General features: G+C 33.9%; 1 protein-coding gene across 1 annotated transcript; it reads right to left on the minus strand.

Annotated features, from left to right (window-relative positions):
- Positions 1 to 5,139: 5,139 nt before the first annotated feature.
- On the minus strand, positions 5,140 to 16,711 carry LOC121728201 (UDP-glycosyltransferase UGT5-like). The gene is made up of 6 exons (XM_042116337.1): positions 15,877 to 16,711; positions 15,537 to 15,759; positions 15,191 to 15,410; positions 14,658 to 14,941; positions 6,729 to 6,911; positions 5,140 to 5,326 (listed from the first exon to the last, which is right to left on the minus strand). Exons 1-6 carry the CDS (start codon positions 16,702 to 16,704, stop codon positions 5,145 to 5,147), a joined length of 1,920 nt encoding a protein of 639 aa, XP_041972271.1. The 5' UTR covers positions 16,705 to 16,711; the 3' UTR covers positions 5,140 to 5,144.
- Positions 16,712 to 19,521: the final 2,810 nt, after the last annotated feature.

Consider the following 19,521-nt stretch of genomic DNA (forward strand, 5'->3'; position numbering starts at 1 on the left):
CCAATGCCTCGCCTATTACACTACAAACCAGAAAATTATTGCGTGTACGGATTGCGTTCTCTACATACACGTTATGCACACGGTCAGTTCACTCGCTAAATAAAAATTAAGGCTCCATCACTAATGATATAGGCTGGGATATAGTTAATGGTTTAGCTTTCTTGTAATCACTTTTAAAATTCGAATAACCACAAACTTTCTCTGTGATTCCAGCACAGTAAAATAGAATCTAAGTCCATATAATATCTAAAGACGCAGCAGCCTTTTAGAGCTCTCTCTGAGCTTTATATCCTCACTTCTTCTTTTTTTAAGTTCGGGTTAAAAAACTTTATTTGCAACCAAGTACATATTAAATCAAAATACATTATGACCATGTCAGTTCACTCTGAGGTTATTAGGTATGATATTAACGTAGATGGCGTTAATTTTTCTGAATCAAGGTTCCAAAATAAAACCAGTATACTGGCCATTGTTCAAGACGTCATATTGTACAGCTGGTGTGCTACTGATGAGAGTTACCTACGTCAATCACGAGCTAGCGTTTTCGGAAGAAATAAACATTAAACAGTATGCCATCATTTGAACAAGAGTTATGACTCATGAGCGACGGCCAGTATACTGGGTTAGAGCCAGTCCACACGGCGCGTTACATTGCGTTGCGACAAATACTTTGACGCATAGCCTGGCCGACTATGCGTCAAAACACGGGCGCTGCGTCATCGCTGCAGCGTTATTACGAAGCAGTCTTAACGTCAACACCCCCTTCCGCTTCATCTCGGGGGCTGTGTGCGTTTCGATGACGCAGCGCGCCGTGTGAACACCTCGGTTATTTGTATGTAAAACAACGCAACGGCAGCGCTGGGTCGATGAAACGCTGACGCAACGCGCCGTGTGGACTGGCTCTTATACGTTGGAAGTTGGAACGGAACATGTTATACAAATATTTTCTTTGTTAACTACCGGGCCACTAGTTTTCGAAAATAATCTGGAATTATGAAGTGCCCATGCTAATTAATTCACTTTGATGTCATTGTTCTGATCAGTCCTTTATGTCATGCCGCGATTTAACTTCTATTTTAACATTGAGATTTGTCCACACTGTGCCTTTTTCGGTCCGTCAAGGGCATGCGTTATAGCTCAGTCAACAGCGAACGTGAGGCATGCCCGCGACACAATATGCCCTCTGACCGTATCCAAAAAACAAAAATGACAATGTTGGCGTTGTGTTCGTTGACGCATTCAATTGTTGAAAGCGCCAAAACGAAAGTTGAATGAAAGAAGATGACGAAAATTGAATACGAAAGCGCATAGTGTGGACATAGTTAATGAACTCATTTCAACATTACTCTTATATTTTGCGTAGGCTGTATTTATAAAAGTCCGCCCGAACGCATGATACAAAGAAGAATTGAATAAACGTCTCCGTTTATTCAATTCTAAATTTCGTCGAACAATCTCTCAGATAAGTCATCTTTTTGTATCATTAATTAGAGAATCCACTGACCTACATATAATCAATTGGATGTTCTTAATTTTCCTCGCCTTGGAGAATTTTAAACTCGCTTAATTTGCTACAATACTTTCGCGCAGAGCGTTTTTGGTTTGTTTTCTATACTCGAGAAACTTAATTTACAACTACGTTAAATATTTTCAAGACTTCAAGACTCGGTTTGAGAAATTTCGTTTCACATGTTTCGGAATGCTATATCTAAGCAGGAGGAAAGTTTTAGTAGCGTTAAAAATATAATTTGCACCTACTTTTTTTGTAATTTTACTAACATGTGTTAATCGCACAATTTTGTTTTCATTTAGTACCCAGGACTCAAAGTATCATAATAATAAAATCTGAAAAATAACAAATTATGTCATCAAAATACACCTTTATCTATTCACATTATGGATGTCAACTTATACAATATATTTTTTATCCACTATTGATAACAATTAATAAATACTAGAGATCGCCCTATGGTCGAAATTCGACCTTAGTTTCAACGACATTAGGACTACTACCTATCTTTTGTAAACAAATATTGTCTTTATCATAATATTTCTTTCAACTCTTGTCTCTGGGACTCATCACTCAGCTGATCTCAGACTGGCCGTTTAAGCATCGTCTAATAGTATCTCAGATTCAATAAAAAAAACTATAATCCATTTTCAATTTGTCACCTTGTTGTCAACAGACTTCAAACACAAATAAAAGAGTTTAATTCGTATGTATAGGCTTGTCATTCAAAAATCTGTCATTTTTCCTAGTGTGTGTTGTAGTGTGTGTAATGTTTTATTTGTTAAAAAAAATGTATGTTAAAAGCATAATTTCAAAATAATATTAGCTCGATACACTCCTTCACCATATAAACCATAACTGTGCAAAATTTCATTCACCTACGTTTCCCCATTTTTCGTCAAAAGGGATACAAAGTTTTTGGCTCACGTATTTATATATAGATATTTTACCTGTACACGTGCTATAAATTTCAGTATAAAAGCAAAGTATGCGGTTTTTGAAGCGATGTGAATTCCACGCGAAGTAAATATGGAACATACGCACACAAAACATAAATTAATTTGTTGGGAGTATGACAACAATTATGTGACGAACAAAAATAAACTTTATCAATTTATCAAAAGCGTGTAATTGCGAAGTTTGCCGTAGCCGGGACAATAAAAGTCAGTATGTTTGTTCATTGTCGTGCTGGTTTTGATGAAACTTTGTTACCTTTTCGCTCGTCCGTAAAGATTTTTTTGAAGCACGATTTTCCGCGTTCAGAGCTACTTTTTGAAATACATTGCGGTTGTATATATTTGTAAGAAAATATCCATTATTAAGTATGACAACATGGACAACAATATTATATAATTTTATATCTCAAATAATATGACTACTTGTAGTATTATAATTCTTCGAAAAATATAAAATATGTAAGTATCATAATCATGCATTCAACCCCTTTAGACCCTCAGTAAAATGACAATTTCAGATTCGAAATAGTTTGATTTTAGAATAAAATGAAACAATTTACGAGACAATGACTTTCCAAAGGAAAAAATATTATGTAAAACAATGATGTGTATAATGGATTATGCGTAAAACAAAATACCATAAAAAGGTTTATTTATTCATAGACTACTGAATGCGATTGGGTACTAACAGGTATTTGAATAAATAAGTCTACGGGAAAAAAGGAAACGTGGCTAAATAAATTGGGAGGGTACATAGGTCCAATTGAATTACTATCACCGTCCAGGGCTGCACCGATCGGTAGTATTTTCGCCGAATTTGTGGGAGAAAATTCGTTTTATTGGCAACCCTGACGCCATCTACCCCCGCAACCAATCAAAATACGTAGCACGTAGCAAACAAAAAATAAAGCTGTCAATACACGTCATAACTAATTGCACGTGCCAATCCGGTTACTATTGATTCTGTATCTGGATTCAATTATTTGTATTGTTCAGTCGGCGTCGTCACCTGTCCGGAATCGGTATCGGAATTCTGAAATCATTTTTGATTAAAATGGACAAGAAGAAAATTTTTGCTCGAGTACGCTAGCAGCAGCATTTTAAAATTTATAGCTATCTTTTGCGCCAGACGTAGAGTAAAAAATCGATATAATATATAAAAATGGATTTTCAATTGTGTTAGTAACGCTAAAACTCGAAAACGGCAGAACGGATTGGGCTAATAATTTTAGTCTTAAAATATTCGTAGAAGTCCAGAGAAGGTTTTGAAGTGACACAAAGTTCATCGGGATAGCTAGTATATAATATATTCAAACACAATCATCTTCTAAAAATATAGATTAGACACCAAAACCAGCATATTAGTATAATCAAAATATATTCAATATTTATAATTTTTTATAGATTCATCAATGGAAAAGCATTTGACTTCTTTTAAAACGAAGAACTAAGAGCCTTTTAATGTTGGCTTAATCTAATAATAATTAGTAACAAATACTACGTGCTAAATGCTAACATCTATCCCTGATAACCGCAATCTTATTCAGAAGCAGCCATGTTTGTATCTAGAAATTTCTTACTAGTATTAACTGAGCTTAGGAGGAAATTCTGAGAATCGAATGATAACGCTGAGATCTGCTTCGGCTTTGCGATGGTTTCATTTGACTTAAATTTAGGTCACACATTTGCTCTTAAGTAGCTGCTGTATTTTAAGTAACTAAGTTAACTAGATAATGTTGACTGGCATTAAGAATCATCTTATAAAAGGTACGCCAATTCAATTAAAAGTGAAAAGAAAAAGAGAGAAAAAGTACAATATTAACTAGCCCAGGATTAACTTTACTCCGACAGGCGAAAAATCCTAAGGGCATTAGGATTTCAACCCAACACTTTTAATGTTGGTTTTACAAAAATTATTACGTGCCAGCCAAAAATATTACACGCGTCACACGTACAAGCGAAATACAGCTACAAAACATAATTTGTTCGTCAAAACAAATGCCTTCCCATTTTGTCACGTTGCGTAATAGGACTTAGTGTTGAAGATCATTACGGACTTTAAGTCTCGAACTTTATGAAGAGATCATTGGAGACATTGATGGATTGTGTACAGAGGCGATAGGCGCTATGAGGGAACTCGCTTCGATTCTCTTGTTTTATGAAATATGGAAACCTCTATTGACAGTGATGTTAATTTATTAAAATGTCACCGACAGGGTGCGCCGCGGGCCTCAGTCAGCGTGACAAATCGCGGATGGTGCTTTGTGTTCTGTAAGTAGAACAGTTCTTTGTGTATTGATTGATAAGCGGTAGTGTTTGGTAGAATAGCCTTTTTTCCTTAATTAATTACAAATTTCTGGTACGTGTTTTATGGAGATAATTTTTATAGCCTTATGTTTTTAATCGGTTTTACAAATTTGGAGTTTGCATATTGTTTTAAAATAAAAAATTATATATTTTCTGGACGAATATCGCACGGTATTTTTAAATTTATTTATATTAAAAGGAACTATTGAGTAATAAATTTTTGAATACAACATTTTTTATTAAATTAATACAATTATAACTGACGACATAATATGTCGTCGGTTAAATATTATTGAATAAGATGCAATATTATTGCATCTTAATCAATTTTAACATCTCAAAATTAATCTTTTCACAAAGATTTCAAAGTCTTAATATTTCTTAATAGTAGCGAAAGTGGTGTCCAGGTGGTTGTTCTTGTCAAACTTCCCCTTGAATTCTGTGTAGTCTGTTGGGAACTGGTCTCTCAGGGTCTGAAGGTAGACCCTCAACATGTGCCTCTCTATGTCGTTACATTCTCTGCATCCATCAAATACAGCCTCTATCATGTGACCTATAACACGAGCATAATATTTGAATGAATGAAAAAAATGGCCATACAGTACAATGAAACTCTAGCCCTAGAAGGCTTAGCCCCAATTTCACCAACGACTGTTAAAGTTAACGCCGGAATTAGTATGACGTTACCTCTTTCGATTTTCATATGAATGAAAGAGAAGACATTACATTTTAACAAGCTGTTAACACTAACAGACGTTGGTGAAATTGGGGCTTAAGGGGGCGACTAACCCTAAAGTGTCGATTTTATAATTCATTTTTATACTTGAAAATAGGCCCCTAATTGTTTCATTTTCTAAAATTAGATACAACATTATATTTCAGAGAATTCGATCTGAGCAAAAACACAATATCTTAAAATTTTCTCGATAGAAAAAAATCACAAAGATGCATCTAATTTTCACAAATTTTTCAATTATTGCCATAACCGTGCATTGAACTAAGTTAATATTTTAACACATTGTATAAAATTCTATCATTAAGAGATCGACCTAGCGGATTTTTAAAATGTTGTATATTTATCGAGTTATTGATAAAAAACTAATTTGGCGAGAATCCGCGTCGTCCTTTTTCACCTGGCATATGAAAGACGGGCGTGAGTGTGAAGAGAGAAGGACAATGTTTGATTTTTTGGGTTATTCGCCCTTCCGCGACTTCGGATCTTTGCCACGAACGACCGCGACCGACAAAAATTCAAACAAAATGCTACTTTATGATATAGGCTAGGTTTCATTTTACTACGCCACTAGCTTTTACGCCACCGTCGGCGGCAGCGTGGGTATGTTCATTTTATTTTATAGTATGTCATAGAGTAGCATTGTATTTGAATTTTTATCGGTCGCGGTCGCTCGCGGCAAAGATCCGAAAGCCACCTTTAAGGTGATGAACTTTATGCCGATGTTATAATTTATTAGTAAAAGTTATTTTATAATTGCATGTATTTGTATTTTTACAGAATACAATAATAAAGGTATATCTTCATTCAACTTTTTTAATATTATAGTAATTATTATAACAGTGAGTGATTTGTTATTTGCGTCGAGGCATCCTTCTCATACATCTTAAACTTTGCGTATTTTTATCCCATTGTTACTAAGTGGTCGTATTGACAAATTGTTTTAACAAATTATATAATTTAACTAAATATGTTCCTTATTCCTATGTAATACATACTAATATTGTAATGTGCGAAAGTGTGTCTATATCTCTGTCCGTCTGTTACCTCTTCACGCCAAAACGCTGAACCGTTTTGCTGAAATTTTGTAATCAGTTACTTTGAGTTCCTGGAAAGGACAAAGAATGCTTTTTATCTCTAAAAATGTACTTTTCCGGCACGATAAACAAATTGTAGCACAATAGGATTGCGGGTGTCATTTAGGATTAATTACTATACGTACTTTTATAACCGTTCATCGGCGCAGTACAGGGTCCTTTGTCGAGGAAGCAGTCGGTGTACTGCCTCATGAGTGAAGGCTCCTTGACTACGGTTTCTATCACCAGCTTGTCGTCAAGGTCGGAGTACGCCGCCGTAAGCGCGATCACTGCTAAGGCGAATATAAGCTTGATTGTCGTAGTCATTTCTGAAAAAATAAAAAACTTGACAGGTGTCAAGGGACACCCGGATGGAACGAAGTTATAAACTTCCGACGTAAATGTCACTGTTTATTCCCAAAAACGTCATCTAGTTGACGCCCAGGAATACTATCAACGCCCTCTGCCCCTACCATGCAGGTACTAATAAAAAAGTGTTGTTACAACTTTTTCGGTCGAGCCCCCTTTCGCAACGCGCGATAAGAAACTCCGTTCCAAAATTTGACCGTCATTACTCTCCTGGGATTTAAATGGAAAGCTTTGCTAGCGACTAAACACCTGTGGATATACAACTCACTGCTTTTAATGTGAACATAATTATAAAAATAACATTTTATCTACGTCGCGAAGAAGCAAAAGTATATTGTAAGTTGTATGCTTGCTATAGACATTAGACTAAATCATTTTAATCTGTTTTAAGGGTCATAGAATATATTACATGTATTAATCACTAAGTACATATTACAAAACAAAGTCGCTTTTTTTCCCTCACGTCCCGTTTTTCCCTTTAATCTTTAAAACTACGCAACGGATTTTGATGCGGTTTTCTTTAATAGATAGAGTGATAAAAGAGAAAGGTTTATATAAGTATAATGAGATTCATCAAATAGTGGAGAAATTATTTTTGAGGTCTTCTATTTTAAAAGCTTTTATTTAACTTGCTTTGTATGTATGTAAGTATGTATGTTCGGGTGAAATTTTGGAACTCAATTTTGAAGTAGATATATTTATCCGATCGAGCTGAAATTTTGCATGCACGTTTAGTTTGGATGACAATGCATGATATTGTATGTGACATCACTCTAAATCCAATATGGCCGACCATCCAAGATGGCGTAATACTTATTTTCTATGCAGTTCTACAATATGGATATTAAATGAAAGGGCTTTTCGAGAGTAACTCGAAAACAAATGTAAAGTCATACTACATCCAATATGGCGGCTCATCCAAGATAGAGCTATAGTTATTTTTAATGCACTTCTGCAATATGGGTATCAAATGAAAAGGCTTATTGAGAGTAACTCGGAAACGAATGTAATGTCATTTTACATCTAATATGGCGTCTCATTCAAGATAGGGGTACATAGTTATTTTTAATGCACTTCTGCAATATGGGTATCAAATGAAAGGGCTCATTGAGAGTAACTCGGAAACGAATGTAATGTCATTCTACATCCAATATGGCGGCTCATCCAAGATAAGGGAATATAGTTATTTTTAAAGCATTTCTGCAATATGGATATCAAATAAAAAGGTTCATTGAGAGTAAATTGAAAAGACATGTCGTGTCCTGTCGTGCCGTGTCGTGCCGTGCCGTGTCGTGTCGTGTCGTGCCCTGTCGTGTCGTGTCGTGTCATGTCGTGTCGTTTCTTGTTATGTCAAGTCAAAACCAGCCGGGCATTAGAAAATGCCTGGTTGAATCCGGTAATTTTTGTTAAGTGATATTAAATTTTTTAGTCGTAAAATTAAGTACGATTTCCTAAAGACTTAAGTTAATCAGATTTTAACAAATTCTTGAAACAAAACAAACTACAATCAAGCAGACTAAAGAAATCTAGTCAGAGATTTAACTAAAAAACAAAAAATAAATTATAAGCAAAAAACTTTTTGAAAAAAAGCTTTTATTTAAATACTCTAAAAAGAAGAAAATAAACCCCTTAAAAATTCTAACTATTAAGTTTTAACCTCAATATATTATACAATTTGCAATATAATAAAAGCTTGTCGCGAGACTTAACAATCAGTCAATATTTAATTACTTTAATAAAATAAAAAATATAATATCAGTTTACTCAGTTAAATTGGCACTTACTAGTTTATTATTTACAAATCACGCGACAAGCTTTTATTATCATGCAAATTGTATAATATATTGAGGTTATAACTTAATAGTTAGAATTTTTAAGGGGTTTATTTTCTTCTTTTTAGAGTATTTAAATAAAAGCTTTTTTTCAAAAAGTTTTTTGCTTATAATTTATTTGGGGTTTCTAATGTGATGTCATAAATATTTTTTAACGGTTTTAGGATGCTGTTGTGACTGCCGTGGTGCTGTAGCGCGTCAGGAATGTTTGCAGAGGCCCGTACTGTCACGCTATCATGCGCAAAAAAACCATGTCACTGCTGCAACGTGTTCGCAACTCTCGGAACAGCATTCTTAAAATGATTGCCTGCAGACCAGTTTGCTCTATTCAAAGGCACTGGGTGGAGGTATCACTGGGCATAAAATAAATCAAACATTATACCTTGTATTAATTACTAACAACACTAACATAGGTTAAGTTATTGAGTGTTACTAACATATTTACTAATATTTTTTATCGGCCGTTAGCCTGAAATAAACATATTTTATTTAATTTATTATTAATTATATTATTATTTTCACCTTAGTCTTAAAAATAATGATAAAGGTTGAACTCACTTTTACACAGTGTCGCACTAACGCTTGGTTGTAATAAAATATCTCGTGTCATGAGTTTTATAGCGGTAAGCAAAGGTATTCGAAAAATGTTAATAAGTACGTACTGAATAATTTTTGCCATGTTTTTAAGGTATTTATTTAAGTAGTGGTAATTGAGAAGTTGGTGTGTGTGAGTGGAATAACAATTATTATCTAGAGAAGAACAATTATTATATAGACGAGCCAAGCGAAGCGCTGCCTACCTTTTCTCGTCATTTTTTAACCCTCATAGAGTTGGTTTCCGATGTACTAGATAGTTCATATTCTCAGGATATGAATTCAATAATAGATTTATCAAACGTACAAAGTCTCAATTGAATAGCTTAAATGCTTTAGATTTCATTGATATCTGAAATACACCGATTTCATCACTGACACACTGATGATCATCAAAATGTTTGGCTACTTCCTGAAGTGCTAGAAAGCTGAAATTTATTACGAAATCTAAGTTTAGTATAATATAACCAATAAAAATTCACAAACTTATAACTTATGTCCCTCATCCCCTAAAATTGGGGCGTAAAAGTTTTTATGAGACTTTCACTAATTTTATGAAAGTTTACACGGGACCGTAGACAGTAACTATAAAACATATTATTAAACATACCCACAAGAACCGACTTACAAAAATAACTGAAATCCCACCATAACCATTTCATATAAAATGTTGCCAAGTCGACCACATAAGGCCCTGTGAAAAAGATATCAGATCTCATGTAGAGTCAAGCTTCTAAATCTACACGGCCTAACTCTACCGACCCTAACTTCAACAAATTCTACATAATATTATTATTAGCAAAAATGGCTTGGCTGTTTCGTTACTAATTACTTCAGATCAGAAACGAAATATTCGCATCACCTCCACGACGGTAGCGAAACGGCGAAGCCATACATTTACTGATATTTTAAAACGGGCTTTGGCCCACCACACATTCCCACCATTGTATCTCCTGTGTTGCCAGGATCGACAGCGGTATCCAACCACGAAAATCCTTTGATATGATCTCAGGGAGCCCGAGGGACATGCTAAAGCTGTCTTGGGACCCGCAACGAAATTACTCGGAACACATTTACTGATATTTAAAAAAAGAAAAAACGTAAAGAAGCTCTTCTAGGATGGGTTCCTTTCTTTTGACCTTGCCCAAAAAAAGCGAATCTTAGATATTCCAAAGTAAAAACAGATTGTTAGTCGTTGTAATAACATCTGGGAGCACGGCAGTGCTCCAGCCAAGCTTTTTAGCAAAGGCACGGCCATAGCATACTTTTCTCGAAGCGGTTCGCGGCTTTTTCACACCCCCTTTATCTTCGATGTGAACAAAGCTAGGAGCAAGTATTAAAACTGGCTTAACCTCCAAATTTCATAACATTTCGATAAATAGTTTAATAGTTACGGATGATCAAAGTTACTACATTTCATCAAAATTCTAAGGTACTTCTAGCAGACTTAGAACCTTGAAATTTGGCAACAAGGTAGGTCGTTATCCACAATGAAAGGAAAAATTATGAAACTGGCCAAGTGCGAGTCGGACTGGCGTACATAGGGTTCCGTTTATATTGTGGATAATGGTGTTGGTTGCGTAATTACCTTAATTTCATTGTTTACTTATGTCGTGTTAGTATTAAGCATGTACGCAATTGTTTGTTGTCCCAAATAAAATAAAATAAAATAAAATAAAGTACCGTAAATTTGTATGGGAGCCCCCCTTAAATCAGAAGTTTATGTACTTTTTATTACTTATTATTAAAGTTGAAATATAATTAAGTATTTTCTGAAATTTTCAAAAACCTTACTTTTAACATTATGGATATAGAGCAAAAAAGGGCAAAAAACGTGTTTGTTGTATGAGACCCCCGATTAATAATTTATTTTATTTTAGTTGGACTATTAGCTTTTATAGCGACAACAAAAGTACATAATTTATAAAAAATTAAAATAGCTATTGCGGTTCTCGAGATCTAGCCTCGTGACACACGGACGGACGACAGACAGACAGCGATGTCTAGACTCATTAGGAATAGACTCCCGATTTCATCCTTTGGGCAAGGAAACCTAAACACTGAAAAGTATAATATAACTTTATTAAATAAAAGAAAAGATTTTTATGTGTGTGGCTTTGCAAGAACATTAAAAATGAGTTTCGACTTCATAATAATTATTTTACGTACAAAAGGAAAAATAGTATTAACAAAGTTAACAATGAAACTATGATAATTAAATTCGATTAAAATATAAATGAAATCAGAACTGCGAATTACGATGTACACTCCATATTCACTCGATAGATGGTGTAGCACTCCCTTTATAATATCGCGGTATCGCTTGTTTGCGGAGTATAATTATTATGGTTTAAAAAAATCCGGGATAGGTCGTAATACTCAATCGAAAGTAACATCGGTGCACGAATAACCTCCTGAAAGTTCAAAAGTTGTTGGGCTATCGTCATAGAATTTGTACTTTGTAGAAGTACCTACCTGTTATTATCAACTAATTTTACGACCTAGAATATATACCTATTACCTAGAGATAGAGAATGGGTGCTAAGCTAAGTACAGAAAAGTTTTAACGTGACCTGAAAAGAAAAGAAACCTTAAAAAAAGAAATGAAATCCCACCAAAATATTAAATGTAAAAAGGAGCCAAGCAAAGTGATTTTTAGTATGTAACGACGCATGTGGACGATGGTACCCAATAAATCCAATCAGTCGCTGATTATTTCTCTAGTGCTTATTTCCAAGCCACTATAATAATTATAAAATAAAGAAAACTATTGATAAATTCACTGAATGTTGATTTAAATAAAAAAATAAGTTGAAGGCTTGGCTTGAATGTGATCTGAAAACTTTTTACGATAGATATATTGCATGGCTATGCATTACTATGCAATATTTTGCTTGGCTCCTTTTTACATTTAATGTTTTGGTGGGATTATATTTACCAGCTTATATTATTATCTAACGTCGAAATAAAATAATATGCATAAGCTTTTATTTAAATTACATATTATGGAACTAAGCATTTATGTAACGCAATTATTTTAATTAATAGATCCTAATAATAGTTGGTAATTATACTAATTATGAAATAAAAATAATTTTTCATAATTTATTAATGCAAGTTTGTAAATACCTGGCTTGAAATTTTCATATAAAAATACATAACAAATAACTTGTGTGCATAAAATATATTATGTACAATAGTATGAATATCGTGTGTATTGTGTATTTTTTTAAATTTGACTGTAAAATAGAACGAAAAAAATATAATTTCTCAGATTTATTTTTTGTTATTTCAACTTGTAGTAGTCCGTGTTGCATTATAATATTTTAAGTATTCAGTTCTTCTGTATAGTAACTTGGCTACTATAAAGAACAAATATTGAAACGAAGTTCCTTATCGCGCGTTGAGAAAGGGGGTTAGACGTCGGTATCGATTTTTTTTGAGTGTGTACAGGTTTTTTGTACATAAAAAATAACTTCGTTTCATCTGGGTATCCCTTGACACCTCTCATTATGTTTTTTTATATATTTTCTACTTTATTATTTTACATAAAGGTAGAGGTATCCACAAAATAATAAATTGGAAATAAAATAAACTTTCAATAATAATCTTGGCGAAGAATACATGAAAACACAACGATCACTTCACAGTCGCGTCTTTGAGTATTGTTTGTTAATCTTGTGAATGCAAAGAGGGGTCTTTGAGTCGGCCTCTCAAGCAAAGTAGGTGAGTTCTTACTAGAACACTGACCTTAGGGTAACATAATACTGCGGGTCAGCTAATACAATCGAACAGGGTTTGCTTGCAATTTTCTAGAAAATCTTTATTGCTTGATTTGTTTTTCTCGTTAAACTCTTTCTTTAGAATGCTTATAAAGAGTCTGGCTAACTTAAAACCACAAAATAAAAGTGGATTCTGACTCGGAGGTGAGCAAAATAAAACTGCTTTAGAAAAACGTTGTTTCCGCATTTCGTAAGAAGAATGTCTGATTGTCGTCTGATTGATAAGAAAGATCATCTATATTTTTCACATTTGCATGTAAAAATTTGGTCCTTCGCCTGATCTTGCAAGCTGGGCACTATAAAATTATTAAACCTAAGTCCGTCTGATTTTATTAAAACCGGCAACCGTCATTGAAACCGGCGTGGGTGGTAAAAACCTGTCTGAAAGTCTGTCTGTCTGTCTAATACCATTGACATAAGAAGGTATAGGCCGTATAGGTCTTTGAGTTATACACACACGCATCCATTTGCCAGATTTCAGGTCGTTATAAGCCGGTGACGTTTACATGTTTGAAACTCATAATCGTTTCAGCTTAGATGACTGATTACACATAATTGCTGCTATCTCTATGTGATTATTATTAAATTAGTCATTCGCTATTTTCTATATAGCTTTTAAATATACGTTTTCCTCTCTAAAGGTGCACCCACCCAATATAAGTTTTATCCGTTAATGAGGCTCTTTTATTGAACGTTATAATAAAATAATTATATTATTTCCTCGCTTAAATGAAATAATTATGATGATTTATTTGCAAACTACATTAAAACAATTAAAACATAAAAAATGAATGTTAAATCTCATCATTTTACAATGATTTTGAATAAGTACTACAAACAAATTTATTGTTTTGACACTAAAATGAAATTTAACTTAATTTAATTGTAATAAGTATTAACATACTTAAGAGTGGACTGCCAAATTTTGCTGTGTTTTATGTTGAGTATTACGATCCCGGAACACGATAAAATTTATTTAATCATTGTACTATATTTATCTGATATTTGCCTAACGGAAAACACGATTCACTTATTTTGACTCCATAGTTATATTTTTCGAAATTATGAATTTTTCTGGGCTTTTCAACAAATATCTGTTACATTTATTGAGTTACTATCATTAAATAACCTGCACTACTACAATCACACACTTTATAAAATAATGGCTAAAGGAAATATTAGTATTGCATTTAATTTTTTAAGTAATTATCAAAAACAGTTTTGGGACTTACGACCTTTACCTTTCGTGCTATAATGAGGGGACCGTTTCTACGCGATATTGTTCACTATTAGCTGCAGCGCAAAGTACAATCCTCGCGGGCACGATTCATGGAATCATTATATCATGATTGGAGGATAGCGGGGTGTGTAGGCGGGGCTAGCGTGCTTTGATATTTTTGGCAGCAGGCTTTTAATGCACAAATTGAGTGGGAATATATTAAGTAAAATGAAAATGAAAATGATGTTAAGTGAAAATTGAAATTAAATTATTAAGTACTTTTATGTTTTTCATTAACAACATTATCACGTTTACAACAAAATTTCCATAATAAGCACGCAATTATTACTATAGCAGAAATTGTAGCAAACGCAAGAGAAACTACAAATATTACTAGGTCCATTTCGAGATAATCGTAAAGGGGCATGTTGGCTGTTGGAGGCCTAAGGTGCTCGGCCCCACCATGTCTTAGAACATACTCGATCCACCAGATAGCTCGGGTCAGTGCTTCCTGAGGCTGATCGTCCATAACCCTTCGTAACTTGATGATATTCATACGGTAACTGAAAATAAACATAATTTTGTATGGCGAAAGTATAAAATTTCCGTTTATGAAAATATTTATGAGTATTTATAATAATATCATAAGTATATAATATAATATGATTCATAGTAGCAGTTATAATAGTATTTATAATAGTTCTCACAAGTTGCTTACTCCTCTGATATAAAATAATTAATGTAATGGTAGACCTATTTAACGGTATATTTCAACGGTATAAATCAATAGCACTAATATTCTGTTATTCTACCTTTCATTGCCAATAATAGTTTCTATTGCATTTCTAAAAGTTTTCGCATCAAAATTATTCCAGTCCAGTTTCTTCCCGATTTTATGATGTTCATACTTTTCCGCATTATAATATTGATCACCCATAATCGGTATTCCTATCAAAGGGACACCACCAATAATGGCTTCGTCGGTCGATTGAAGACCTCCTTGTGTTATAAAAAGTTTAACCTTCGGATGTCCTGAAATAACAATAAATAAAATTAAACATTAAAAAAGGTATATTATATAGAAGGTTGCAAAAAAAACTCAATCTTAATATCAACAAAAATGTTAGAAAAGGGAAAATTGCGTAATTTAATACTTACGCAATAAGTCCGATTGTGGAAACCATTTAGCAATTTTAATGTTTTTACAATCGTAAGGAAGATGGTCTTGATCCCATTTCAACAAAACATTGTATTTAAGCTTTGACAATACTCCGAGTAGTACCTTCAGATCTTCGGAATCAAAACGAGATGGTATCGAATTTGTTCCAAAACTCACGTATATAACACCATTTTTTGAAGAATTCAGGTAAGTTTGTAAATCCTGAAAAAACTTTTGCCTTCAGTAACCTAATACTCTAGTATTAGGAAATAAATGAATATTTAATATTATTAGGTCATCATTAAAATTGTACCAAAATCTTTTTGATCTAAAGCTCACCTCTGGCAAAGGCTTCACTGGGCTCTTATGTATACCTCCTATGTAAACAAGACTTGGTGGAACAGGCTGATTGTCCGTCCATATTGGATGGATATTTAACATGGTCATATGAACATTTTCCTTCAATTCATTTAACGGTGAAACATCTGCACCAAATATTCTTTTCATCATTTCATGCTCTTCTTCCTCTAGTGACTTGTAATATGACTTCAGCCTCCAATCATTCCATATTACTTCAATCTTCTCTAGCATCGTCAAGTTGTAGACTCTTCTGTTAAAACTGTTTGGATAATATATAGGATGTGTTGTAGATCCTATCACATCATCGTTGTATAGAACAGAACCCATTGTACTTACCTGAATCAAAGGTACTTTGAATATATGGGAAAACCCTAAGCTTGGTCGTATACATAATTCTGTAATGAGAAGATCAAAATTGCCTTTCTCCTTATTTATAAGTTCCTTGACTACTTCAGTTTGCATTTCAGCTTCAAAGAAGCTACCAATGGATTTGATAAGAGCCTTCATTTGAGTTACCATGTCAGCAGGATTACCGGCTAATTCTTTTGTAATAACTTTCACCCATGTTTGGTAGCCTACATCATGGACGTCTATTTCAGTGAGATTGGCTGGAGTTTTTCCTGTATTGTATTCTGGGTCAGTTGTTATAACCACAACTTCATGTCCTCGATTCACTAATTCCCGAGTTATTTGGCGAAAGACCACTTGATGGCTTATAGACGGCATGGGAAATAAGGCCAATATTCTTGCAGCTGTGGTTGTTGAAATTACAGCAAGCAACACCGAAACAGGCGTTGGTGTTCTCATGGCGAAGCTTTTTAGTGAGTTCCTCTGAAATTAACTGAAAGAATGCAACCAAAATTCTTACTTAGCTGCTATTTATACATCACTATTTTTTCGCTTAGTAGGTAGTAAAATGTATAATTAGGTCTTTATTTTTTATGTGTTTTGCAGGTTACAGGATGTTTAATTTTTTATTTTCCTATTATCTATCGTACTGAAGATTATAATATACATACGAGTTGAAGGAGATACGAGTAAATTATAAGATTACTAGCGAACCACCCCGGCGTCGCACGGGTATAAAATATATAGCCACTGAAAAAATGATTAAAATTCTATGATCCTTCATGTGGTCTACTTCTTATCTGTACCAAATAACAAAAAAATTGCTCCAGTAGTTCGCGAGATAAGCCCTTTCAATTAATTTCCCCCGTTTTTTTCACATTCTCCTATTAGTAGTATCACGCTAAGACTAATAGGATTTATTTATTTGACAGATTCTCCATACTCATCATCTGTCAAGTTAAGTGGTGGATAGCCTATCCAGCACTTATCAGGAAGTGGTGAAACAGGCCCTTAATGTTTAAATTTCACAAGTGCGAGATATTCCCGATCACAGTTTGACACTTTAAAACAACACCCTTGCTTTGCTTCCATAATATTATAGTAGGATCAATTATAGCATAATATTAAATAATAACGCAACTATAAACTGAAATTACTTTAGTATTTGATTATTATGTGTACAGTACGAGCCATTAATTTGCAAACGCAGAGCAAATTATCAAAGTAATTAATACAAACTACATTAAACATAATACATACCAGTCACCTTAACTTTAAAAATTCTTCTGCGCACGCGCCCCAAGATAATTAACATCACGTCTTCGAAGCCCGCAACCGTGTCGATCCCGATTACACGAAATTTAATTATCAGTTTTAAAGTATTTTCGGCTCCCGGCGCGAAAGTTCCAATAATACTATTAATAGATTTAAAAATTCTTTAAAGTGTTAAATTTTTTATTTTAATTCAATGACGGTTATGAAATTGTCGAATGGGATTCGAGCGAATTTCCTTTTAAAATGTTGACGTTTTCTTTAGATTCTTTATTATTGCGTTAAAAGTAAGTAACTATTTTATCAACTACGATTCAGTAAACGTGAAGAGTAACAGATAGACACATTTCATATTTTCATAGAGACATTTCATAGATTCATATAGACCAGGGGCTCCCAATCTTTTTCAGCCGGCGCGGCGGCGTACTTACAAGTCAATATTTTGTCACGGCGCCCTATTTTACCTAGCTATTACAAAAAAAAACCTTAAATATTATTAAACAAATATTTAATCATCTGCCTGCTTTGTATAATAGTCATATTAAAATTTTATTTTACAATATTTGTGGTTATGTATAATGATGGAGGGTCGACTCACGGCGCCCCTCTTGCCTTTCAACGGCGCACCAGGGCGCACAGTTTGGGAAACCTCTGATATAGACATATTTCATATATTCATAGAGAGATTTACCTTACGGAGCCTGACTTGTAGGCTATATTGCTAAGAACAATAATAATTACTATTACTAACAATTAATTATTTAATTTTAAATATGTATTTTAATGTCTTCATTTAAAAGTATTAGCTCTACAAAAGCTACTACAGTAGGTATAATGTCAGCTATTAAAAGCGAGTAGTTCTTAGAATTCATTGTAACTTTCATACAAACAGAGCTATGAACTTCCGGTGTGCCTAACAAGCGAACAAACAAATGAAAAGCTGTACATTTGTTGTTTAAACAACTGTTTTAAAGCGTCATGGCCATCAACCTATGCTAACCCTTACTTACCCGTTCCTTTTTTAAAATCCACATTGTATATTATTCAGGCGCCGCGTTGTAGTCTGTAGGTAAACAATGTTTCGTCCTGCTCCGATATGTTAGGAAATTCGTTTCATAGACAGAGACAAATATTAATTTATATACTTAACTAAAACGTCCATAATATGTCACACTCTACAGGATGTGGATCTGTTTAAAATGCTAGGCGTTAATACTATAGAATATTATATTGGTATTGGGCAGAAACTATTCAAGTCCTAAGACGTATAGGTATTTATTGTCAGTTCCAGATTTTGACGTCAATTCATACCAATATGCATAATATATGTGTGTCTGCCAATCTACTTGTCTGTCTATCTGACTATCTATGCATTATCTCTATAGACCATTGCTGACGATTTTGATGATAATATAATATTATGATATTTTGAGGCTAGGAAAATGACATACTTAAGTAGTTTTTATTCCGATCATCTTAAAAGTTTCCGTGCGATCATAAAGTTAATATACCTAGCGGAATAGAGAAACAAAGGCCTGAGCAAGAGAGATGTCACTATCAGTAACACTGCGTGGTAAAAAGAGACGTGTGATACATGACAGCAGCACTCTTTTTTTGACGTCCAGTCGGCACGTGCCGCACGTTGTCAATTTAATCTCATAGAAATTATGTTTAATCATGTCCGCTACGTATATTAACTTTATGCGTGCGATGGAATTTTGACAAACGCACCGACCGGGCAACGTTTAGCCAAAATATTTTTCTATCTATAGACATTTTTACACCAACATTTTCGTCACTTAATCGTAAAAGAGTTTTGCCTGCAATAGTGTCTTATTTTATTTCGCTGCTAGAAGTTTATACTGCACGCGCGCAGGTGTGGAGCCGGCGTGCAACAGCTGGTATCCGCTCTCCTTAACTCTGTTATCTTGAATTTTCTCACTTATAACAGGATTTCATTTACGAAATCGCCCAGCAGTGTAGCTTAATGTCCTTTATTTTAAG

The sequence above is a fragment of the Aricia agestis genome, chromosome 6 (assembly GCF_905147365.1).
Source record: "Aricia agestis chromosome 6, ilAriAges1.1, whole genome shotgun sequence".
Classification (NCBI taxonomy): domain Eukaryota; kingdom Metazoa; phylum Arthropoda; class Insecta; order Lepidoptera; family Lycaenidae; genus Aricia; species Aricia agestis.

Coding starts and splice junctions, on each gene's coding strand:
- LOC121728201 (XM_042116337.1), bottom strand. CDS start 16,704: ATGAGAACACCAACGCCTGTTTCGGTGTTGCTTGCTGTAATTTCAACA. Junction 15,411..15,536: donor TCCACAATCGGACTTATTGC/GTAAGTATTAAA, acceptor TTGTTATTTCAG/GACATCCGAAGGTTAAACTT. Junction 6,912..14,657: donor TGTTAATGAAAAACATAAAA/GTACTTAATAAT, acceptor TTATTTTTTCAG/AAATGACTACGACAATCAAG.